Source organism: Crocodylus porosus, unplaced genomic scaffold, assembly GCF_001723895.1.
Source record: "Crocodylus porosus isolate Cpor-Errol unplaced genomic scaffold, CroPor_comp1, whole genome shotgun sequence".
Classification (NCBI taxonomy): Eukaryota; Metazoa; Chordata; order Crocodylia; family Crocodylidae; genus Crocodylus; species Crocodylus porosus.
In genome coordinates, this window is record NW_017728938.1 from 4396553 (window position 1) to 4422291 (window position 25739).

A 25739-nucleotide genomic window follows, 5' to 3' on the forward strand; every position below is an offset into this window, starting at 1 on the left:
TATGACCCCAGCTGACTTCCTGCCCTTTGGGCAGGGGGCTGGACTCGATGCTCTCCCGAGGTCCCTTCCAGCCCTAATGTCTATGAAATCTATGAAATCTGATTTTGGACTAGCACACTCGGACTTCTCCAGTCACTGTGGGGCTCCCCAGTAACCAACAAGATCCAGCATGGCCTGTGGCTCCTGCTTCACTGTCGCCCTCATTCAGTGGGGCAGGGGACAGGCATTTTCCCTGACCCTACTGTCAAGATGAGAAAGCAGAGGGGTAAAAATCTCTGAGAAACAGGGGGAACCCTCCCATACTTATCTCAGGAGAGAGGGAAAACACTGCTGGCAAGAGTGGCAGGATGCTGCATCTCCAGAGTGAGTGTTCACTCCAGATTGGCCTGGGACGTACTGTGCTAAGTACTTCAAGTCCTGGAGAGGGGCAGCCCCAGGGAGAACCCAGTGCCTGGAAGCCAGGGATTTAGGGGAGTTCCCCTCTCAATGCTGATCAACCAAGGAGAAGGCAAGGTATAGGCACCAGGGAAAGTGTGAGGGGATCGGAAGATTCCCGATAAATCAAGCACGGCAGCAGAAGCTGGAGCAGGAGGAACCAGGCACTGCTGAGATTGGAGAGGGAGTGATTGTCTTGTGAGAAGTGGGCACCCACAGGTAATTGGATATTTTTGCCTTTGATGGATTTTCAGTGTGTGTTCATTCTGGTATGTGGTTGTTGTTTGGTTACATTTCTGGAGGTGCTTGTGTAAGATCTAGGAATGGTGATGGTTCTGTTGTGGGGTGTAATTACTGTAGAACTGATAGAGATGTGTTGGCCGGTTTTACATTTCTTGTCCTGGCATGGTCTGGATCCATTTGGTTTGATCTGGGTTGTAGGAAGTTTGCTTCTGGTGATGAGATTAGCAAGGTTCAGTGCTTGTGTAAAGGCTAGAGTGGGTGGTTCTGGACAGATCTCTTTAAGAACTGGGTTTTCTTCTAGTATGGGTTGCAACTGTTTGAGGATTTTCTGTGTAGGTTCCAGGGGATATCACATCTACTCAAAGAACTTTGCCTGCTATGTCCTTAGACCAACACAGCTACAACCGACAACCCTGCTACCTGGGGTGTCAAACTTCCCAGCATCCCTAGCTCTGGCAGGAGTAGGGCTGTAAAGAAGCACTCCTATCATGTCAACCTCTTGAAACCAAGGGAAGGCTCAGCTTTTCTGGCACCACAAAAAGTCTGGTTGCCTGATTTCATAGTTGACCAGCCCAGCCCACTGGATCATCCCTGCCTGTAAGTCCATCAGTTTTGATTCAGTTTGACACAGTTTTTCCTTGCGTCTGCACAGAATGCTAAATGCGCAGTAGACTAATTCTCTTGCTACATTGTTATTGTAGCATGCCACCTGCAAGTCTTGGGCCTGTCGTAGATTTTTCTGAGCAAACTCACCCAGCAATTTAAGTTTCTCCTGCAAGTTGAGTACATACAAAACCACATTATTGGCCTGCTGTCCCCATATTTCCCATACGAGATCCAGGATTCCCCAGGGCTCTCAGCCATTGAGCATCTTGAAGGGGAGAAAACCTGATGCCTGGGGTACCTCCCAGACTGGGAACAACTGATTTCAGTGGTAGGCATTCCTGCCCAGGAACTTTCTTAACATTTCTTTAAGGGTTCTATTGAACTGCACCATCAACCCATCCATTTCGGGGTGGACATACAGAAGTTCTGACCAGTTCAATTTTTAGTAGCTTATATAGCTGCTTTATGGTTTGTGATGTGAAATTGGTTCTTTGGTCAGTAATGATTTCTTGGGGTATGTCCACCCATGAGAACCCCTTCATGAGTTTGGCAGCCACATGTGACTTTGGCCATCAAAAAGTGGAAAGTCATGGCCTTGAGATATAGTGCATGGCATGGTTGATTATTACCAGTATGTATTTATAGCATGCACCATTCCATTCCAGGAGTCCCACCATGTCCATCCCAATCCATTCAACAGCAAAGCAACCAGTGGGGCTCCCTGAGCTCTTCATGAGGCAGTAAGCTGGCACTCTGGACAGGAGTTACAAATGTCTGGCACATCTTCATAGATACCCAGCCAGAAAAATCAGTCTAGGATGCAGCTCAGGGTCTTTTCTTGTCCCAGGTGCCCTGAACAGGGAATGGAATGGCAAGGCATGTAACCTCTTTCCAGTAGGGTTTTGGAACCAGCAGCTGGGTTCTGATTTTCCCAGTTGTGCTGATAGAGCGTTGCCTCTTCCAACTGAAAGTGGGGAAAAAACATGGCTTGTTGGTGGTTGGTTACTTCCCCACTGACCACTGTCACATGGTCTTAGTCCCAGCTTAGTGTTTCATCTGCTTTTTGCTGTCACAAACTAGGGTGCCTTGGTTATGAGCTAGGCAGACAAGGTTTCATAGATTTCATAGACATTAGGGCTGGAAGGGACCTCGGAAGATCATCTAGTCCAGCCCCCCACCCGAAGGGCAGGAAGTCAGCTGGGGTCATACGATCCCAGCAAGATAAGCATCCGATTTGCTCTTGAAGGTGTTCATTGTAGGTGCTTGAACCACCTCCGCTGGCAGGCTGTTCCAGACCTTGGGGGGCTCGGACAGTAAAGAAATTCTTCCTTATGTCCAGCCTGACATGGTCTTGTAGTAGTTTATGACCGTTTGACCTCGTCATCCCTTGGGGCGCTCTGGTGAACAAACGTTCCCCCAGATACTGGTGGTCACCCCGATAAACTTATAGGTGGCCATCAGATCACCCCTGAGCCTGCACTTTTCCAGGCTAAAGAGTCCCATGGCTCTCAGCCTGTCATCATAAGATCTGTTTTCCTGACCTCTGATCATGCACATGGCTCTCCTCTGGACTCTCTCAAGCTTCTCCACATCCTTTTTGAATTGTGGAGCCCAAAACTGGACGCAGTACTCCAGCTGCGGCCTCACCAAGGCAGAGTACAAGGAGAGAATGACGTCCCAGGATTTGCTTGAGAAGCATCTATGGATGCAAGCCAGCGTTTTGGTCACTTTACTAGCCGCAGCATCGCATTTCTTTGGGTAAATCCAATATATTTTATTAGAACAACTAAAATAGTTGGAAAAATATTTTGCAAGCTTTTGGGTACAAACACCCTTCTTCAGGCAGAGGAAGTGAGTTAAGAGCTCTGACTCCCATACCAGAGGGATTTCCTCCTCCACCTGCAGCTACATCACCTCCAGGGGCTCGCTAGATCTGGAGGTCCCTTCTTTGGGATCATTCTGTGCTAGAGGAGTCCCACTCTCTCCCTGGGGCTGCATCTCCTCTGTGGGCTCCTGGGGTCACCCGCTGAGCTCTTGGTCTCTTCTACCTCTGTGAAGACCACCCACTGCTGGACTAGGGCTTGGGGCCACTGCTTTGGGCTGATGCTGTAATACCCAGGTCCTACCCCAGGGGGGTACATTTGGCTGAACTTCTGCAGAGAATTACCTCTGCCACCTGCTTCCCCATCTTGTCATTTGGCGTGAGCCAGTGCCAACACCAGTCCCTCGCTGCTGGGCAACAAGGCAGGGGTAACCTCCAGGTGGGTAGCATGCCTCACAAATCATTGTCAAAAGGTCTCCTCTGAAATGTCGAAGGGCATCCAGTATTATGGCTTTCACCTCCTGCTAAATCATGAAATCATGAGCTTTCTCAGCATTGAGACCCCAATAGGCCAGCTGGGCCACCCCTGACAGGTACAGAGCCAGGGTCAGGGCCCATTGCTCTCATGGCTACTTTGCAGCAACTCCCGCCCTCTCAAATGTCTCTAAATATGCCTTGGGGTCATCAGCTGGTTCCCAGCTTGGTCAGCCATATGGGAATGCTCAAGTTCGGGGTTGCCAGCTCAGGGGATGCTATCAGTGCAGGTGGTCATGGTAAAGTGCCAGACTTGTGAACCACCTGCTGCTGCTGGTTCTGAACTCCTAAGTCCTTAATTAGCTGCTGCTGGTGGGGAGCTGTCTGTGTCAGCAGTGTTTCCATCTCCATGGTGCAGGCCAGAGGGGTGGTGGGGCAGGACTAACAGTGATCTGCTTCTCCCCTGCCAGGTCCAAACCCCCTCTGTAGCAGGAGTTGGGACAGGGGTGGGCAATTATTTTGGGTGGAGGGCCACTAATGAAATTTGGTGAGCTGTTGAGGGCTGTATGGGTAGTCCCACCCCTTGATAGTTGTCCCACCCCCTTCTCCCTATCTTGGGACCAGAAGTCCCACCCCCTAGCCCCTTACCTTTGCCACTGAAAGTCCCCCTATCCCTTGCCCCCCCACCCCGAAATACTCTTCTTGGGAGGAGGGGTTGCCATCTTAGAACCAGAAAAAAAACCCCACATCATACACTAAAACTCAAGTTACATGCACCTGTTGTAACACATTTTAATTTTATTACAAAAATATTTCTTTCATGATTTGTGTTTGCATAGTGTACATAGAGAAGAGTGCATAATAACTCAAATTCTTAGTCTGGTCTATTATGGATGTGGGTGTGTATGTCTGGTGGGGTGGGGGGGGTTGCAGTACGTGGGGGGCCTAGGGTATGTTGGGGTGTTATGTATGTGGGGGGGATTATGGTGGACAGGGTGTGGGTGCATGGGGTTTTTGGGGTGTGGAAAGGTGGGGGAGGAGAGAGTGGGGACCCTCTTGCACTCCCCCCCCCCCATGGTGCAGCAGGCAGGGAGCTCATTCAGGTGCACAACGGGGCCTGGCTCCAGCCAGCGCTGCACATTGCAGCAAGGAGCACAGCCTCCAGCTGGCTGCCTTCCCTGCAGGGGCTGCGCTGAAAGGGAGGGAAGCCCCAGGTGCCTTCCTGTGGGAGGTGGGGAAGGCCGCCGGCTCCAGTGCCTGAGGCTTCTCTCTAGTGCTGCTCGGCCCTGGCATGGAAGGCAGCTGGCTCCAGTGTGCGGAGCTTCCCCCATACCTGGCAAGTGTGGGGGCTGCACATGAGTGGCAGGGAGCACCAGTGATACAGACTGCCCAGGGGAGGCTGAACCCCTCACTGCATTGTGGAGCACTGGCCAGAGTCACACCTTGCCAGGCACCTGCACCCTGAGTGCCCCATCTGCTGCTGTGGCTGCTGCCGCTGCCTGCTGGGGCTGTGCGCCATGGACAGAGTGTGGGGGGGCCTCTAAACCTCCCCACCCTCCCTCACAGCCACATGCTGCTGCCACCTTCCTGGGCACAGGCTCTGTGCTGCTGCCAGCCCGAGCTCCATACTCCACATTCCCACGCAGTTGCAGCCCCACCCCTGCTACTTCCACTGCCCCACTTTCTCTGGGAAGCAAGTAGAAAACAGGCCCCTGGGGGCTGCCGCAGCTGTAGGAGCAGCCCCACACAGAAGCTGCATGCTGGTCAGGCCTGGCCCTTCTGCCCACAAGGGTGGGAGTGAGGCAATAAGGTATGTTTGGGGCTGTGTGTACATGAAGTGTCTTGCTGCCACACTCATGGGCGGAAGGGCTGGGTAGCGTACAACTTGTTGGTGGGTGCTGTGGGCTGGATGAAAGTACTTGGTGGGCTGGATCCGGCCTGCAGTCTGTATTTGCCCCCCCCGAGTTAGAATCTGTAAACCATCCACATTCTCCACCAGAAATGTAATGGGGCCACCAGGGAAGTTCCTTGGTCCTTGTGCTGTGATCTGCCCAGGCAGACTTTGAAATCCTCATGGTTTGGTTCTTGAAGAACATTTTTTTTTAATTTTTGTTTCAAGGGCCAAATCTGTTCCAAATTCTATTGAGCAAAGTCCAATAGTCAGATTCTAAATTTAAACTGAGCAGAGCTCAATCATTAAAGTATGCATGTGTGGCTCCACCACTGGGCAAGTATCCTCCCTTGCAGACCCGTCAATCTGAGGCTTCAGATACTCCCCAAATCCATGGCAGACATCCTCTGTGGGAGCCCCAAGTCTGGAGGCCCTGGGGTTCAGATTTTTAAGGTTTTGTCTTTTGTTTTTTTTTTTACTATGCGTTCCTTGGGGAACCTTCTTGGAGAAAGCCAGCATATAAATTAAATAAACAAATCAATAAAAACTGATAATGACTTTTTGAGATCTATTGGTTAGCCAGTTCTTTTCTGATGTTGTACAGTGCTAGTTTTTTAAATTAGATTTTTGTGGGGTACTAAGTTAAAAGCTTTATAAAAGCCTATACCTACATTACACTCAAAATCAAATTTATAATCTCATAAGGAATGAATCCAAGTAAGCCATATTTTTTATAAATTATGTTGATTGGCATTAATTATATTCCTGTCCTGAAATTCTTTATCAGTCGCATCCTGTGTTAGCTTTCCCATTATATTGCCTAGAGTTCATGTCTGGCTAACTGACCTATATTTATACAGGTCATCTTGCTTGCACTTTTTTGAATACTGGTACTGCATTACCACTCTATTAGTCTTCTGGAATTTCACCTGTATTCCAAGACTGATTAAAAATTAACATCAGTGTGTCAAAAATCTCATCAGACAACTTGCATCCAGGAGTTCCAAAACAGCTATCAGAGCCTACTAATTTTAAAAAGATTTATTTCTAATAGATGCTCTATCAAAGACAGTTGCTTATGAATAACTGGAGTTCTTTAAGATGTACTGTCCACCTATACATTCCCAGTAGTGGGAGACTGGCTTTAAATGGAGACTTTTTACTAGAGGTGCACTGATAACTGGCTGTATCAGATATCAGCCCTATAGGGCCAATAATTTGACTGATAAATGCCCATGTTGCGTGCAGCTGAAGCACAGCACTTGGGCAATGAGGTGCACAGCCCGCAGCATGGAGAACTGCCTCCAGCTGGTAAATCCAGTGTGGTGGAAGGGGAGGGCGGAGGGAAGGAGGGGTGCAGATCAACACCCCCTGTGGTGAGGGAGGGGACTGCCCAGGTGGGGTAGGGGGGGCAGAGGTGCAGCTCATGGTGGTGGAGAGGCAGCTCCCACCACTGCTTGCACCCTGGAAAGGCATGGGGGGGTGCCCCCCCCCCCCAAATCTGCGTGGGGCAGAGTGGGTAGCAGCCAGGGCTGTACAGGACTCTTCTTGGCAGGCTCCAGCAGTGTTGCTGCATCCACCCCAGATTTCACTGCTGCTCCACCACCAGCTGCCTGGCTCTTCCCAGGACATGGGTGGAGGCGAGGCGTTGAGCCCAGCTCCTGCCAAGAAAGCCCTGCGCAGACCCAGCTGCAGCCAGCTTAACCCTGCACAAGTCCAGGGGGCACACTGCACCCCCTGCGTCCCCCTTCCCCTGCCCTCCCAGGGTGCAAGCAGTGGTGGAAGCCACCTCCCCACCCTGCACGAGCTCTGGCCCCAGCCCCGCCCCCACCTCCATCTTACCTGGACAGCACCTGCCCCCTCCCTCACCACAAGGGGCGTTGATTAATAGATTTATAGATGCCAGGGTTGGAAGGGACCTCAACAGATCATCAAGTCCAGCCCCCTGCCTAGGCAGGAAGGAGTGCTGGGGTCAAATGACCCCAGCCAGATGCCTATCCAGCCTTCTCTTAAAGACCCCCAGGGTAGGGGAGAGCACCACCTCCCTTAAGCCCGTTCCAAATTTTGGTCACCCTTACCATGAAGAAGTTTTTCCTGACATCTAGCCTAAATCTGCTCTCTGTCAGTTTGTGACCATTGTTACTTGTTACCCCAAGAGGCGCCCTTGTGAACAGAGCATTTCCGATGCCTTGCTGCTGCATCCCCCAATGAATTTGTAGGCAGCCACAAGATCACCTCTCAGCCTTCTCTTGCAGAGGCTAAAGAGGTTCAGGTCCCTCAGTCTCTCCTCATAGGGCTTGTCCTGTAAGCCCCTGACCATATGAGTGGCTCTCCTCTGAATCCTCTCAAGTCTATCAACATTCTTCTTGAAGTACAGCACCCATAACTGGACACAGTACTCCAACTGCGGTCTGACCAATACCGCATATAGGGGAAGTATCACCTATTTGGTTCTATTTGTCATGCAACTGATGATGATAAAATGCGGTTAGCTTTGCTGATGATTTTGTCACACTGACAACTCGTGTTCATCTTGGAGTCCACTATGTGTCTGAGATCCCTTTCTGCTTCTGTGCTGCTGAGAGGGTCACTTCCTAGCCACTAGGTGTGCTGGATATTTTTGCACCCTAGGTGCAGCACTCTGCAGTTGTCCTTGTTGTACTGATCTTCCCTCCCCCCCTCCCCTTCCACCACATTGGGCTTACCAGCTGGAGGCAACTGTATTGGAAATTGGATTGGTATTGGTCAGTATGCCTCCTTAAATATCAGCTATCGGTATCAGCCCAAAAAGATCTCTATTGGTGCACCCCTACTTCTTACCTTCAGTACCTGTAGAATGTGCTGAAGCTGCATTGCCTTGTTGAAGGGATAAAAGGTAGTGTACATTTCCTGCTCTTCAGTCTTCTCTCAACCACAGAGTCCTATATTTGACTTTGAGGAAAAATGGAAATACGGTGTATGCAAGTATATTTGTGGACAATACCTCTTGAAGAAATTCAGTTAGTGGTAAGTAATTTCCCTTTCTCCTTCAGTAATTGTTTGTATATATATTCTCACCAGTGGGTGACTCTAAAGCTATGCCTTGCACATCTGGATGTAGGTCCCCTAGGCAACATATCTGAGTCATCTAGGTATATAGCAATTTGAGGGTCTGTTAGAAACACTGCAAAGTCAGGCATGGAGACAGCCTGAGCTTTAACAGGCATAGCACTTACAGCACAATTTCACACAACCCAATAGCCAGCTGGATACTGTCTGGACTGATATCTTTAAATCTCTTGGCTATAGCTACAGAAAGTCATAAAGATTCACAAAAAAGACTTAAACTGATGCAAATAGTAGGCCAGTGCCCACATAACATCTAGAGTATATAATGAAGAGACAGCTTGGGAGGTATGTGGCTTTAGAAGGGAGCTGGTAGGGAGTCCTTCTGGTGCAAATGATCACTTTGGGCAAGAATTTCAGGTGAATCCTGAGGACTACCTTCTCAGGAAAAAGAAGTAGTATGCAGAGGTAATTGCTCTTAATAAACGGGTTTTTTTTAAACTTTACCGGGAGAGAGAACAAGCAATAAGTAAGTTGTTGTGGCTCCAAAGGTGGGTCCAGTTGTGAAGACTAGGTTCAGGTCTAGTCTGTAGTAAGAAAAAACATCTTCACTAGGCCTTTGAAAAATCCTAGGGCTGTTGGATGTGAGACTCCATGGTAGTCATTAATAGAGAGGGTGGGTAATATGCTGATATCTAGATGTGATGCATCTAGATGTAACTTGACTGAATTCATAAGTAGATTAGCATTATTGAGCTTCTCACTAATAGCCTAGAATATTCAGAATCAAAGAAAGGAGTAGTACTAATTGAAAAACCTTTCAAGCCATTTAGCCATTTAAGTTCACCTTTCCTACAATGGATGAGAGTACTCCTAACTGGTTCAGAACATTCTTGCTCTTTCATTGAGAGTTGCTCAGCATCCATGGTAAGAGGTGGAGAGGGTGGAAATTTAGATGGAAACTCTCCCCTTGTTCTGTCCAAGTAGGTCCAAGAATGGGGGCAGGGACTTGTAGCACAACACCAGCAGCAGCATAATCTCCTGGTACCAGAACAATCAGAATAGGGCAGCTAGGGCTGCAGAATAGGGCAGAATGAGGGCAGCTAGGATCAGCTGGGTTAAATCTGGTCAGATCTTGCAAGTTACCTGGGGAATCAGAGGCATTCCCAGGTTCAAATTAGGATATTATATAGCAGGGGTGGGCAAAATGTGGCCCTGGGGGCCAGATGTGACCCACCAGGTCATTCTATCCAGCCTGCAGGGCCCCTAAAAAAATTAGAAAATTAATATTTATCTGCCCTGGGCTGCCTGTCATGCAGCCCTCGATGGCTTGCCAAAACTCAGCAAGCGGCCCTCTGCCCAAAATAACTGCCCACCCCCGTTATATAGGGTACCTCTACACAAGTGCTTTACTGTAGAAATGACTAATTAGCTTTGCAGTAAAAAATCACCATCTACATGTGTGCCCATATTAAGGCACAGTAAATTAACTCCACTGTAGGATAGTACTGTCTGGGACAAGTCCTTTCCTACAGCAGAGTAGTCACATGTGCCAAAATGCATGTGTATACAGTGATTGGAGCTGCCTGGGGCATGAGGGTGCTACACTTCGGGGGATGCCTGCCAGCTAACTCTGCACTGTAGCACCTTCATGTCCCAGCCAGCCCCTCCACAGCATATTGAGCTGAGTCAGAGGTGCACATATAAACTCTGCAACCAAAAGCAATAAACTCATGCATGAACTGCATTGCAGTTTATTGCTACCTGCTAACTGCACATGTACGTGCACCCATAGTGGGTTGTGATGAGGAGCAGATGTAGAATGATGGGAAGGCTAGTAAATGGTGAATTATTTTGCTGCATTAGGCAACTAGGAGTGATTGAGTTAGGAGAGGGTTACTGTCTGTTTTTGGAGGTTTAGGAATAGTTAAGGTAGGTTTGAAGATGGTGCAAAAATGGGGGAAAACCTGATGATTGGGAAGTGTAGCCGAGACTGGAATGAATAGGAAAGTAGGGCTGGGTGAAAGGGGATGGGAGCATAGTATTCAGGTATGTCTTCTTACAGTCATTGCTGTGACTGTAGCTTGGGTCTGACCTGACCTGAGCTAGCTTGAAAATTAGCTAGCTTGTGTACTGCTCTCTGTAGCCATGGCAGCATAGAACTCAGTGCCAGTTGCAAAAGCAGTGAAAACACGAGGTCAGTATTTGGATGGCTAGCCCATTCTGAGCTCCCTGATACTGCAGATACACTGCTAATGTCACTCAAGCTCATTAGTTTAAATATAGCTTTGGGTATGTCTACACAAACTAAATTCACAATAACATATTTGTGAGCTTTCTAATGGCATTCTATTTTATGCCTCAGAAGTTGCCAGAAGCCATTAAGAGCAGTACTGTGTTTTCATAACTGGGCATGGCAAAGCTGTGTATATTTAGTAAACCACTGTGCCTCTGGTTTCTTTATATTGTTAGTGGCTAAATATTGGAGAAAGAAGGGGTTGAGAAGGGAGGACTGGGTGTTAGGAAGCAGAGAAGTAACTGAATCTGAATAGTTGGGGTATTATAGTATTGGATATAGGGGAAATGTATGTAGGGAAAGGATACAGCAGCCAACTTTTGAGGAACACAATCTGGGGCAGTGCCAGACACTCCACAGGCCTCTTGAACCAGAAATAGCACCACTTATAGCTCTGGATAGTGTACTTGCCTTAATGTGGTGCTGCAGGTTGGCTGATTAGACTCATGCAATACTGTGTGAATGCCATTACGAAGACAACTGCCTCCCACACAGGTAGAAGTATAGTTGCATTCTTGCAGCCTAGTGCTGCACTTATTCAAGCTTCAGGACACTTCCTTTCACTGTGAAATGTCACCTTTTTTGGGATCTTTTTTCCAAATTCAGGACAAAAATTAGAACTTTGGGTACAGGAAAATTTGGAAAGCTGCTTGCTTTAGGGAAGGAGGACCTGTTTGTTGGAGGGTTGAGTGTAGATGGGTTTGAGAATGACAGCTAGGTGAGGACAGAAAGAGGCCTTTATATTAGAAAGGGAATTAGGGTCGTGGGGGGCAGTTGGAATATGTCTTTGGAAAGGGGTACTATGTTTAGAAATGTGTATGGGGTGGTTGGGGGGCTGGTAATAAATATGGGTATCAGGATGACCATAGGGTTGGGTGTAGGAGTGGATGGCAGCTCAGTGTTGGAAGGTGGAGGAGGGTTAGGAAGGAGATGCTAGTTTTGGGAAAGAAAGACGAAGTTTAGGATAGAAGTTTGCATGTAGTGTGGGCCTAGTAGGTTGTGTTTTAGGAGGTTCGTCCCAGGGTTGCTGTGCATTTCTGAAACTGATTCTGGAAAGATGTATAGAAAGGCCCAGTGAGGAAGGAAGAGATGTCCCTGATACCAGAATGGGGGGGATGATTGGTATCTGGATGATGAAAATGTATGAAGGGACTTGTAGGGAATTTGGTCTGGGGTACTGGGGTTAGTCTGGAGTGGTAGCAGGGTGTCAAGTGGGACAAGTTGGCTTGAGAAGGGAGCCTCACTTGCAGTACAGCAGGTCTCTGGAAAGGGGAAGATCTGGAAGCAGGGTGAAAGGGGAGAGTGCTTTGGAAAGAGCTGGTGAGTATCAGGGATGGGTGCACTTGCAGAAGTGGGGCTGGGTGCTGAGTGCCAGGCTTTGGGGAAATAGGATGTCCTAGGTGTCAGTCTGGGAAGACTGGTGGCAGTGGGAAGAAAGGGTGCATGGCAGAAGTGGCTTGAAATGAAGTAGGTGTTGGCTGCCAGGGCTGCGGGGAAGTTGAGAGAGTGGGTGCGGCATCAGGGGAGTGGATGGTGTTTGGGAAGGGGCTCATGCCTCCCGAGGCTCAGGGGGCACGGCGACCACCGGCAGGTGGTGGCGGGGATGTGGGGGCAGTGAGCGGGGGTCACCTGCAGGCAGGGGGAGGTGGTGAGCCTTGACCGACAGTTGGCGACCACCCACAGATGCCACTGGCAGCAGCCGTGTTGGCCAGCGGCAATCTGCAACTGCCCGCAGACGCTGCCAACTGGGGGGAGGGGTAGCTGGTGCCAACGGCCTGCAGGCACCACCAGCACCGTTGGCAGGGGGCAGTCTCCAGGGGTGCACATGCACCCCTACGCCTAGCCAATGCGTGCTTGTGGTGGGTGTTGGGAAGGGGACCCTGGGTGGGGTGGACAAGTGCCATGGGCCAGCGGCGGGCAGCGTAGCAGATCGGGCAGCGAGCACGAGACGGGGAGCAGAAAGAAGAGCGAATCGGCAGGGGCAGGGGACCGAGCGTTACGGGGAGGGTGTAGGGCTCCTTGGCCCACTGGTTCAGGACATCAAGGCCGGGCTGCACGAGGGCAGAGGAGGTATTTCAAGTGTGCGGATGCCAGAGGACGGGCCAGAAAATGTTTTTCTTTTTCCAAGGAAACGCGTCCCAGGCAACACGGAAGGGGAGCTTCCCCCACAACACACGCTTACGGCCACAGCGTAGCGCTTCGCCGCAGCTCGTACTACACGTCCCGCCCGTTACGCTGCAGACGCAGCCTAAAGCCTTTCAAGAATATGGACAGAGCCGCCGCCTTCCTCCTAACGCAAACCTCACTGCGGCTGTTCCTAGGACACTGGGTGTTTACCCAATCATTGTGAGATTAGTTCATTGCTACGGGAAACAGCCAATCAGCCTCTACATCAATCATTCAATTAAACCAATCGGAGCTGTCCTGAAGAGGGAGGGGAGAAATTGTGACGTCTCAGTAACTTAACGTCACGATCCGGAGGAGGGGCGGTGTTGGTGGAGGAAAACGTGATAACTTGACCGACAGTTTCTTAACCAATCGTGCTTCTCTCTGTTCCGAGCCTCATTATGATTGTCCAATAGTTTTTGCCAGCGGTCGGCGGGGGCCGAGAGAACGTGTGTGCGCGCGCAAACCGTTACTATATAAGCGGCGGCGGTTGCCTGACGCACGCAGTAAGGCTAGTGCGGTGCTAAGGGTGCTTCGGAGTTTTCTACGCAGCCGCCATCATGAGGGAGATCGTGCACCTCCAGGCCGGGCAGTGTGGGAACCAGATCGGGGCCAAGGTCGGTGGCAGCGGCGGGCGGGGCGGTGGTAACCCGCGCGGGTTGACAGGCGGCAGGGCCGCTGCTCGCCGCAGCCTCTGACCTGGGTGTGTCTCTTGCAGTTTTGGGAGGTGATCAGCGATGAGCATGGCATTGACCCCACCGGCACCTACCGTGGGGACAGCGACCTGCAGCTAGAGCGCATTAACGTGTACTACAACGAGGCCACAGGTAGGTGCTGCCCCCGCTGCTCCAACCCCCCCCCCATCCGCTCCGACTTCCGGCCTCACTCTCCCTCCCTGTTTTCTAGGTGGCAAATATGTTCCCCGTGCAGTGCTCGTGGACTTGGAGCCTGGCACCATGGACTCTGTGCGCTCTGGGCCTTTTGGGCAAATATTCCGGCCTGACAACTTCGTTTTCGGTGGGTGTCACAGGGTTTGTCTGGGATTGGGCAGGAAGTGTGTGTGGGGGGGGGGGTGGCACAGCGGGATAGCTTGCCATGTCTGTGGTGAGGTTTATCCTGGCTGTAGGGAACTTTGGAGCAAGATAAGTTTTACCTAAGGCTCAGTTCTGTTTGAAGTGGTCACAGGTGTTTTGGGTGGGACATGACAAGGAATTCATTTGGTGTCCCTGTCCAACACACTTACAATGTATCCAGATTCTGTTGCAGTGTAATCACTGCGACTTCAGGTTGACCCAAGGGGGCATTGTGTGAACTTGGTAGTTGGTGTTCAACCTTCTGGCCCTTTTAGAGGAATGGTAAGGGGTCACTCCACAAAGCCGCATGCTGTGTGGAAATCCCATGGGTGATCTAGCACGCAGGGCCACAATTTGGCAACGGGAGAGCAGTATTTAATATGTCTAACTTTCTCTCACCATTGAACTTCTGGACCCTCTGTGCCATATGTTGAATACCACTGTTTTTAACAGATTTTGCATGTTGAATCTTCACATTATTTCTTATAGAATATTCTGGAATAAGAACTTCATGAGCTGCTGTCTTTTTTTTGCCAGACTTGGCTTCAGGCGCAGTCATTTCTTTTTAAATATTAATATTGAAACTTGTTCTTTACAAAGTAATTAAAGAGTAATATTTCTTAAATATTCCCGCACTACTGGGAAATGCATTCTCAAGCACTCCATTTTAAAAAAAACAAAACCCCATCCAAACCCACAACATCAGCAGTGCCTGTAATGTAATATAAAAATGGTTTTCTTTCAGGTCAGAGTGGAGCAGGAAACAACTGGGCAAAAGGCCACTACACTGAAGGTGCTGAACTGGTTGACTCTGTACTAGATGTTGTAAGAAAAGAGGCAGAAAGCTGTGACTGCCTACAGGGTTTTCAGCTTACACACTCCCTTGGTGGAGGCACTGGCTCTGGTATGGGCACTCTCTTAATCAGCAAGATCCGTGAAGAATATCCAGACAGGATCATGAACACTTTTAGTGTTGTACCTTCACCTAAAGTATCGGACACTGTAGTAGAGCCTTATAATGCCACACTTTCTGTACACCAGCTTGTAGAAAACACAGATGAAACCTATTGCATTGATAATGAAGCACTATATGACATCTGTTTCAGAACACTGAAGCTAACTACTCCAACATACGGTGATCTGAACCATTTGGTGTCAGCAACCATGAGTGGAGTGACCACTTGCCTACGTTTTCCAGGTCAGCTTAATGCTGACTTGCGTAAACTTGCAGTTAATATGGTTCCTTTCCCTCGTTTGCACTTCTTCATGCCTGGCTTTGCCCCACTCACCAGCCGTGGGAGCCAGCAATATCGGGCTCTAACTGTGCCGGAACTCACACAGCAGATGTTTGATGCAAAGAACATGATGGCGGCATGTGACCCACGTCATGGCCGCTACCTCACTGTAGCTGCTGTTTTCAGAGGCCGCATGTCAATGAAAGAGGTGGATGAACAAATGCTTAATGTACAAAACAAAAACAGCAGCTACTTTGTTGAGTGGATTCCCAATAATGTTAAAACAGCTGTTTGTGACATCCCACCCCGTGGCCTGAAAATGTCTGCTACATTCATTGGTAACAGTACAGCTATCCAAGAATTATTTAAGCGTATTTCTGAGCAATTTACTGCTATGTTTCGCCGAAAGGCTTTCTTGCATTGGTATACTGGGGAGGGCATGGATGAGATGGAGTTCACTGAGGCTGAGAGCAATATGAATGACTTAGTATCTGAGTATCAGCAGTATCAGGATGCTACAGCGGAGGAAGAAGGGGAGTTTGAGGAAGAAGCTGAGGAAGAAGCAGCATAAAATTTATGCAGTAGCAATTCCTGTATATTATGTCTAAAGCTGTATGAACTCTTTCCATTCAAAGTTTTTTTTTTGTTTGTCTGTATTGTGTGAATCTTTTGCTGTTCCATGACAACTTCATGTCCACTGATGTACAGACAATTAAAGCATCTTTCAAAATGCACGAGCTTGTTGCTTTTGTTTGTGGTAAGCTTTTCGGGAACTGTTGCCAAAGGTCAGCATGTAGTTGTTTCTAATAGCTGGAAAATAAAATGCAGTAAAGTTAGCAAGTATTCATGCAAAAATAGTTCTGATTGGACAAACTTGTGGAACAGAACTAGACAACTAGTAAACTCAAAATATGTCTGCGTGCAAGGGAGGGATGGTGCTCTTTTCCTTGTCAAAGAGTCTGCTACCCTAGAGGTGATGAAAGGGATTGGGGAGGGGAGGGGGTGCAGAAGAGTCTACATCTAGTTCAAAGACCTGACAAGAAGGTCAGTGCATCCCTCCTCCAGCATCGCCCTCATGCTTCCTCTTAAACATTGGGAAGATCATGCTCCTATATCTTCCCCATGGGGTGCTGAGCCTCTGGCTTCTGCCATGTGCAATCTTCATGGCAAGGTCACTAACCAACTGGAAGTGGGTGGGTGAGTGGAGGTAGTCAGGATTTTCACAGTGCCCTTCCATGGGACCCTGTATCGGATCCACTACACCAAAGGGGAGAGCAGGTGCTTTCCATGTTGGACACTGGGCCACCTTTGCCAGGAGGTGCTGTGCATTTTAATGCTTCAGGGAGTGCTAATGATATCAGCCTCCTGCAGACCATGTACTGTAGTAACCTGCAGGGCCCTAGGGAGGAGGTGGAGGGCCCTTCTGCCTTAACTATCACCTGGTGCAACAGTATCCACCCTCAGAAGCTAATTCACTTTCATCGCCCCAAAACACTGGAAGCTGATCCCCAAGGAGTGGTGAGCACTCTCTATTGCTATTGCTGAGCAGAAGGTCTAGCTGCAGCTCAGTTCCTCTGACCTAAAGGTGGCCTCCACATCTCTGAAGAGGAGCTGAGAACGTGGGCCCCATCCCTGGAGCTACAGACTCCCAGGGAAAAATAACTAGGTAGAAACAAGCAGGAGGAGGGCCTAGAACAAGAAGTCTTTTCCAGAACTGATATTCCCAGCCTGCCACCTGTGGAGCACGCTGGGAGATGTTTCCACATTCTTGGCTGTGTGTTGGTAATTTCAGTGGCCAACTGACTCTTCCCATGGGGTGCATGAATGCTCTCTCCCAGCCTTTGGCTGGACTTGACAAATACAGTCTTATCCACATCTACTTATTCAAAACACTGTTGCGATCTCCATCTCTCTGGCTTTTTGCTTTGACTACATCAATTCTTTCTGCATCCCTCTATTTCTGCTTTGCATCAAACACCATCTATTCATACTCACTTTATTAGCCTAGCCCAATTCTGTTTATCATCTTTCATGGAATATTGGGAAGCTGACTCCTAATTTTTCAGCCAGGGATATAACAGGTAATCACTCCTGCTGAATTTTCAAACACCTTAGTGCTTACTTCCACACTGCCTTTCAGGCATGGGAGGAGTTCTCCTTCAATATTTGCAACGCTAATGCCTTCCAAGTGTTCTTTTTTTAGCAAGACCTGTAAAACTGACAATTACTGGGCAGTTGATCATCATCATCTATTATGCCTCTTATGATTACCATGGCTATTACCATCAGTGATTCATGTCAAACCTGACAAACTTACTTGGTACAAAGCCAGTGTAGAAAGGTATCAATCCCGTGCTGGTGTAAATTCTTTTGTTAGGCCAGTATGTTTGTGGTTGTCTCTTATTAGATGTGCACATTGGGTTTCTTGCCATGTGCTGGAAGAATAAGTAATATTTTATTTTAAAACTTAGTGTTATACGAACTTGTTTTATCACATTTGCACTCCCACCTATGACATTAATTTTGATGCAGGGCCAGATTCAGGGTTGAATAATAAAGCAAAACCCTAGGCTCACCACAGTATATCTGAATTACAGTGATTTGCAGTCCTAGTTTGACCATGACAACGGTCTTGTGGTAGCTATGGGCCACAGCTGGGACTGGCAACAGCGCCACTTAAAGATACAAGTCTTGAAGGCAGGCTATGAGAGGGCTACAGATGCTAACTGGATCTTCAGTGCTCACAACGTGACGACCACCTACCATAGGCAGTTCTCACATCCTCATGGGGGTGGGGGGTGACTCCACAGCAGCCCCTATTTGCCTGACACTGATGGTTGGGCCCCAGCTGACAATGACTCTGATGCCTCCATTGAGGCAGAGGGGGAAGACCTCTCATCCAGGGACCTCAGTGGCACAAAAGTGAGCACAGGAGAAGCAGAAAAAACTTCATGGAGTCTCCATTCTCATACAAAAACAAAGAACCAAAGTTTATCACCCCTCCCTATGATAGAGCTCTGGAGAGACTCATCCATCCATCAGTGCCATCTCAGGATCCCATCCCCTTGATGTTATTAAAAACTCATTACCATTTGGCCTCTAGAGAGACAAGACTGCAGCTCACGTGTGATCAGGCCTGTTTTGCAAGCTTAGACTCAGAATTAAGATATGGGTACTATTCCCTTAATTATAACCACTCACAAAAAAAAAAAGAAAAAAAAATGCCATGAGACAAATCTACAGTGTGACCCTTGAATATCACACCCCAAAAGCAGAAGAGCAGGCACTTATTTCAGTGCCCATCTAGCTATCCCACAAATGAACACAGATTCTCATTAGCGTTTTAGGTCTTCTTGAATGTTTCTCATTTTCCCTCCAGTCTATACCCTATGTTTATAGACAGCATATTCTAATAACTTTTCTAACCTGAGAGGGGCAAGAACCAGAGGCCCAGCTGCCCAGGACAAATTCTAGGGCCAGGGCCCCAGAGAGACTGACAACTGATGGGGCTGAAGCTGAGAGAGCTAGACCTGAATGTGGGCCAGGGCTGAAGGCTGACAGCCAGAGAAAAGGGAGGTGGAAATTGGGAAGCTTGAGGCTTCTATAAAGGACCAAATGGTATCAAGTAAAACCTGCAAGGCATGGTCACAGCTGTAAGGGATGCTGGAGGCCATGAAAAGCCCAAAAGGCAACAAGTACCCTGGGGCACATAGGGGCCAGGAGGGCCCACCTACTACAGACCAGGTCTGGGCTAGTGGGGTCCAGGAGGGGAATAGTTGGTGAAGGAAGGACAAGGGTATGTTCTAGGACCCTTAGACAGCTCCTCTTTAACAATCTAATGATTACGTCAAGGCATGGTAGTTGAAAGTGAAAGAGAGGGTACCTAGAATCAGAGTAAAGCACCCCTGAGGCCTGGTCCGGATACAGGCAGTCACACAGCACCTAGCTATATGTGCATGGAGGGATTTTTGAGTGGAAGCCCACCGCAGGGGCAGGGGTTAGGTGAACACTGGCAGGCCTGAGGGTGGAGGATGCAGCAATCAAAGTGAATGGCCTGTTCTGTTTGGGGTGGTGCCAACACTGGCTCCCAGGGTCCCCTGCTGTGTCTGTCCTGTCGGTACCTAAGTATTTACCACCTCTAGGTATCCTGGACTCATGCCCCTTCTCCCCCTCCCACCCAAACTTTTCCAGAATATAGTGTGTAGATGGAGGGGGTAATTAAGATGAGGCATAAGGGGGCCAATTCACAACATTCACTGTGAGAATTACTGCTCCTTCCATAGTGGCTCCCTTGGAATTCCCCAGCAATTAGAGGCACCTAACACTTCATTACTGTATGATGGTAATGAGTTAATGCAGGGAGGGAGAGTCTAGAAGGCAGCATTTCATTTACAAGCTTTCAGATCGCCTACCCCTCTCTGACGATTCCTGCCTCAACAGCACAGAGGACAGGGAAACACAAACAATGCACGTGCAGGCCATGTGCACAAACAATGCACCCAAGACCACAAGCATCCCAAACCCTCTTCCTGCTCTCCTTGACCCTTCCAGATGAAAGAAGCTATCTCTGCTAGTACACAGAAGCCGTGTCTACACGAGACGCTGGCTGCACAGTAGCCTGTTACTACTGCTCAGTAGCATCGTATAGCATGAAGCATGATGTACCACTACTAAGCAGTAGTAATGAGCTACTGTGCAGTCAGCGTCCCCTAAAAGCTGTTTGGTGACCCTACTGAGCAGTAACTCCAGTTACTGCTTACTGTGCAGTCCTTTAGTACTTGTGCCTCAGGCAGGAGAGACTCAACAGGCTGCTTTGGCCACCTTCAGTAGGCAAAGACCATTCTCTGTATCACATCATCACATGGTCCACCGCCACAGCCACTAGGCCACCGACACTTTGCTATTGTTTACCCTCTGTAACAATAGGCCAAAGCCTCTGTTACTTTAATAGGGAAAGCAACAAGTGAAAACTGAATTCCAAGGGGCCTGCTGAGCTACTGAGCAAGCAGCACAGCTATGCCAGGTCCAGCAGAGGAGCAGGAAGGTCGCTGAGCTAAAGCGGGACACCCAGGCAGTAAGAGAGCTAAGAGGGGCCATGTGACCAGAAATGAGCAGCGCTCATAAGCTCAGCCTGGAGCCAGGATAGGTGGTCTGGTCTTGATCCCCTGAAGGAGAGGAGCAATTGCCTGCAGGGAAGCTGAAACCTAGAGAGGGGTTTGCAGTGAATAGAGACTGGTGGATTTAGGTTAGGATACAAGATTATGTTAAAGACTGGTGTGTTGATGTTTGACTGGAGGGCTGGACTGTGGCTGTAGGGAAGGATGAAGACCATATCAGAAGGTGCCTGTTGGGGAACTCTGTTATAGCAACCTAGCCTGGAGTCAGGGACCCAGAGAGCAAAGGACTAGAGATATGTAGGCCTCTTGGCTTTGGCCTAAGAAGCTGGAGCCCAGGAGGGGATGCTAAACAAATCAGGGCCAGGAGCCTGGATGCAGGTGGAGGCTGCACAGGCTAAAGCCTCAGAAAGGCTAAAGCCAGAATAGAACCAAGGGCCCAGAGACAGATTAAGGCTGAGAAAGCCCAGGGCCTGGTGGGCAGATAAATGAGAAATTAACCTAGACAGGATGGGGGGCTCAGGGATAGACTGAACCTTGCCAGGGTCAAAGCCAAGGCCAGGGTCAGGGGCCTGGTGAATTAACAGGCAGAAAGAGCTAGAGTGCCTGGAGCAACAAATCTGGAGTGACACCTACAAGGTATGGGCTGGCTATGGGGGAGACTGGAGGCCACTATTAAAGCACTTAAGGCACAATTAAAGCCAAGAAGGCCCTGATTAGTGCCCTAAGGCAATTAGGACCCTGGACCCTGATCCATTCACAGAGGGGCACCTGAGTGCCAGTAAAACATGAACAGTGTGAACCAGAAGTAGAAAAAAATTGTTAGTGGACTGACAGTCTAGTGACAAGAAGGACTCAGGGCCTGGCCGAGTAAGTGAAATAAAACTACAGATGGCACCAGTAGGAGTACTCTAAGACTCTGAAGTAGCCTTCCTAAGTGCTAAAATATTTACTTCTAGGTGTGGCAGGAAAGATAGCAAAAGGGGATACTCTGAAGAGCTGGACAGGGTTGCTTCGGCAACTACAGGGCACCATGTCCACCCTCAGGGCAGGTCCTGTCACATCCCAGTGTCCAATGTACCATCCTCCAACACCCCTCCCTGCAGGTCCCACATCACAGCCAACAGAGGAGCATGGTTTCCCTGAGCACTTCCTCATATGGATGCAGCAGCTTGAGGGATCCTCTCCCCAGCCTTCAATCTTGCACACAGTGAGCCAATGCTACCAGCAGCAAAAACACTTGGGGCACACACTAGGCCATGGCTAATAACAGCAAACCCCACTCAGGGCAGCAGCTGGGCCAGAGCTATTGTTAGCTGCTTGACTTGGAGCAGTAGCCTCATCAAGGCTGCTGGCACCAGCCACCCTTGGGGAGGTATCCTAGAGGCATAGGCAGAGGGAGAAAAAATTATTTGGCAGGGCTGAGCACATGTATGCATGTGTACCCCCACAGGTAAGTCTGTGGAGGAAGAGGGGAGGGGAGGAGGCAGATCGAGGTGAGGGAGGGAGCGGGCACAGGCAGGACCCATTCACCCCAGCTCCTGGTCCTGCCTATTCCCCCGCTCCCTCCCCACGTTGGTCCTGCACAGTCGGGGCGGGGCACGGGACAGAGCCGCACGTGCCTTGTCCAGGGAGCGCTTGGCGCAGAGAGGTGGTGGCAGCTCCTGCCGCTGCATGCACCCTGGGAGGGCATGGGGGCTGTATGCCTGGGATCTGTGCATGGCATGAGGGTGGGCTGTGGGCTGGGGCTGGGGCTGCACTGGGCTCTTCCTGGTGGGGGGGTTGGGCCATGCTGTGCTTGGGGTGGGCAGCGGTGGCACTAGGAGAGGGAGTTGGGGGAGCTATGGCAAATTTTGGGGTGGCTGCAGCCCCTTGCGTAGCCCCCTCCCAGCACCACCGCCGCTGCCTCTCCAACCACAGCCCAGCCCAGCCCAGTCCCCACACCAGGAAGAGCCTGGCACAGCACTGGGCCCAGCCTGCAGGAGCAGCCCACCCTGCCCTGTGCAGATCCAGAGGCATATGCCCCCCATGCCTCCTGGGGTGTGTGTAGTAGCAGGAGCCATGTCCCCCTCAAATGAGCTGCTCACAGCTCAGTCCTACGCCCTGCCTCAGCTGCCCCAGCCCCAGCTCCATTCCCTCCCTCACTACTGCACACACCTCTCCCCACCCCTGCTGCAGCTGCTGGAAGTCCATGGCCAGGCTGCCTTGTGGTCCTACCAATGCCCCACGCTTGGAGGGGCCAAGTCCCATTAGCCCCCCCTTTTCTACTCCCTATGCCTAGAGGCCATGGAGGACTCCAGTCATCCATAGCTGTCCTCTGGAAGGAGCCTGAAAGTCAAGATGGCTAGGATAGTATTGATGTGCTGATGTGGCAAAGTCCAAGTAGGGTGCAGATGCCAGGTCATTCTCCAGGTCACAGAGACCTATTAAAGCTTCTAGGAGGCAAGGATTTTTGTGGGTGATACTTTTAAATGTACTAACTGCAGGTCTGGAATAATTGGACCAACTTTCAAATGCAAGGCATTCTTCATCAGGTCTCATCTGACTCTTGTTTAACTTTATTCTAAGCATGCAGTTAGTCCAGGCAAAATTATCACCCACAAAATTCCTTGCCTCTCATGTATTTCCTGAATCATCAGTTACAATATCACTCCAACAATACTAAAATTTCAAGAATGAGGTAAAACTGCCCTAGACAGGTGACTGGGTCCAATCCCATGAAGATGGAACACAGCTAGTAGGTGGAGATGACTGTCAGGCTATGGCCTTGAACCCATGGCCTTGCCTATTTATTACCTATCTATCTCCAGCTGGCCATCCAGATCAAGCAAAGTAGCCTGAAACCTCCATCTGTGTCTGTCCACCTGTGCACTCCCTGCCACTGGAGTGGAGTAGCTGTCCAGGGTCAGCTGACCTTTCACTTCTTACCCTATAAACCCTGGACCTGGAAAAGGAAGTGTTTGAGGAATAGGGCTCAACCTCTACCCAGAACTGCCCTGCTTTTCCTTATGGGCTGTGCCTCTGTCTGCTTGATCTCTGGCTAATGTGACTTGGCTTTTCATCTGATTCTATACTCCATCTCATCCTTTGGCTTCCTGACTCAGCTTATCCCTAGACCCTGCTCTCTGCTTGGTCTCTTGACTATTTGACCTGGCCCACCTGCTGGGTCTGCACTCTGTCTGACCCTCTGGCTTCCTGATTCAGCTTGTTTCCAAACCCCATTCTTGGATGGGCCTCTTGGCTTCTTGATCCAGCTTGTAGATGGATTCTGTTTGCTCCTCCTGGCCCCAACTGGCCCCTCAAATCCCAAGTGACCCCCACACCTGGCTGCCTGTGACCCAGTGTCACAACTACTTATCTTCCCCTGAGCTCTCAAGCTCACTTTACTTGGCCAGAAGAAAGTTTCTGGAGCACAAAGACACTTTTATTAGTCACAGTGAAAACCTTACTCTCCAATCTCTCTCCTCTCTCTGCAACTCTAACTTCCTTTCCCAATCCTTAACTCTGTGGTTCTGAACTGGGTGCCACTAGAGCCTTTCAAGGGTGTTGCAGCACCTGGGCCACTGCTGCTACAACTGAGTGAAATTGCCCCTCCCCATCTCCAGGGCTCCTGCCTATGGACAACAAGACAGCTGGGCACCCAGGGCATCAGTGAAGCATGGAGGCAGTGGCAATTTCTAGCTTCCACCATGTCACTGGTGCAGCCACATGACTGTGGTGGCAGCTGCTATTTTTCTGTGTCTCCCTTCCAAGTTGGCATTGAGGACTGCCTCCAGTGGCCCCACCTTAGATATGCTACTGGTTCCTGACTGCATTGGGGTTATTTGATAAACCTGAGGCAGGCAGAAGCACCCACTCCTGCTGCTGCATTTTCCTAGTCTAGGTCTGCACACTTCTCTTAGAAACAGAAGTGCATGGGGCAATTCCATCTGGAAGTGGTGGTAGTGCAGCAGGAAACACACTGGTAATTCTCCAGGCTTTAATGTTCCTCCAAGTGGAACTATCCCATATGCCTCTTTCTAGGAGTGTGCAGGGCTGGACCAGGAAGGGCTGTAACAGAAGCAGTGACTCCTGCCTACTTTAAATTTATCAGATAACCTTAGTATAGGCAGGAGTTGTTTCTGCTGCAGCCAATTCCGAGTCAGTCTCTGCACTCTGCATGAAGCATGCAAGACACTTTCACTTGGCTATGGCAGCAGTAGCCCACAAGAACTAGTGAGGTAAGGTAAGGCAAGGCAGCACAATGGTCATTTTCAACCAGGGTGCCACTAAATCCAGGAAACTTATGGAGGGGTGTGCTGAAACTAAAAAATGAGCAGGGGATCACTCCAACACATTGCAGCTGTGGGGAGGAGGGAAAAAATCATACAGACATGGACTGCAGTAGTATATTGGGTGGGAGGGGGGGCAGGGGAGGGTTGCATGGTTGCACATTACTGCATGGGGATTGTGCAGTCATGCATTGAAGCATGGGAGAGGGATTGCATGAGTATGCATTGCAATGGTGGGTGACTGATGGATCATGCAGTCCCTGGGGAGAAGGGAGCATCTGTGAGGTGTGCAGCCCGTGAGGCATGTGGTTCCTAAGGGCTTAGAAACTCAAGTTGGACAATCCTGCTCTACAGCAAGGAAGAACAGTTGTTCTCCTTCTTTTCTACGGCATTATCTCAAAAATTTGGAATCTATTATCAAGCCCCTCCAATCTTCTTTTCTCCAAGATAAAATACCTAGTTGTCCCAGGCGTGCCATCCAACCCCTCTATAATTTTTGTCACTGGTCCCTGAAACTTCTACAGCTTCTTCACATCCTTCTTAATATGGAGCCCAGAAATGCACACAATACTATAGATCAGGCCTAGCCAGTGCCCATGCCTCATACCTAATACTTGTGTTATGCAGCCCCAAATTACTTTTGCTTCTGCAGACTTGATTGGGAAGGTCTTTATTCCAGCATCCAAATAATTAATTCTTAAGATCCCTGCCCTTATGTTTTACTGTGTTGGAACCTTGTAAGCATCCAATAATGTGATTAGGAACAGTCAGCATGGATTCACCAGGGGCAAGTCATGCCTGACCAACCTGATTACCTTCTACGATGAAGTAACTGGCTCTGTGGATGTGAGGAGACCAGTGGATGTGCTATACCTTGATTTCAGCAAGGCTTTTGATATAGCTGTTGGTATCAAGTAGAGTGCCTCAGGGGTAGGTCTGGGGCTGGTTTTGTTGAATGTTTCATAGTTTCATAGTTTTCTAGGGTCGGAAGGGACCTGAGCAGATCATCTAGTCCGACCCCCTGCCATGGCAGGAAAGAATACTGGGGTCAAATGACCCCAGCAAGAT

At 49.5% G+C, this 25739-nt stretch overlaps 2 protein-coding genes across 3 annotated transcripts in view; one reads left to right on the top strand and one right to left on the bottom strand.

Annotated features, from left to right (window-relative positions):
- The first annotated feature begins 13466 nt into the window (after positions 1-13466).
- On the top strand, positions 13467-16020 carry LOC109318312 (tubulin beta-4B chain). The gene is made up of 4 exons (XM_019547492.1): positions 13467-13595; positions 13697-13805; positions 13885-13995; positions 14797-16020. The coding sequence occupies exons 1-4, from the start codon at positions 13539-13541 to the stop codon at positions 15855-15857; spliced, it is 1338 nt and encodes a 445-aa protein (XP_019403037.1). The 5' UTR covers positions 13467-13538; the 3' UTR covers positions 15858-16020.
- Positions 15927-25739, bottom strand: part of FAM166A (family with sequence similarity 166 member A) — a 63578-nt gene continuing 53765 nt past the window's right edge. For both annotated transcript variants that reach the window (XM_019547494.1, XM_019547493.1), the window contains exons 7-8: positions 17604-17721; positions 15927-16096 (exon numbers count right to left, since the gene is read on the bottom strand). In XM_019547494.1, the coding sequence (XP_019403039.1) occupies positions 16011-16096; positions 17604-17721 (204 nt within the window). In that variant the 3' untranslated portion in view covers positions 15927-16010. The remainder of the gene's footprint in view (positions 16097-17603; positions 17722-25739) is intronic.

What these genes read in the sequence shown, in the direction of transcription:
- LOC109318312 (XM_019547492.1), top strand. Translation starts at nt 13,539, where the DNA reads ATGAGGGAGATCGTGCACCTCCAGGCCGGGCAGTGTGGGAACCAGATC. An exon ending in GGAACCAGATCGGGGCCAAG is followed by an intron (nt 13,596 to 13,696) that starts GTCGGTGGCAGC and finishes TGTCTCTTGCAG; the next exon opens with TTTTGGGAGGTGATCAGCGA. An exon ending in GTACTACAACGAGGCCACAG is followed by an intron (nt 13,806 to 13,884) that starts GTAGGTGCTGCC and finishes CCTGTTTTCTAG; the next exon opens with GTGGCAAATATGTTCCCCGT.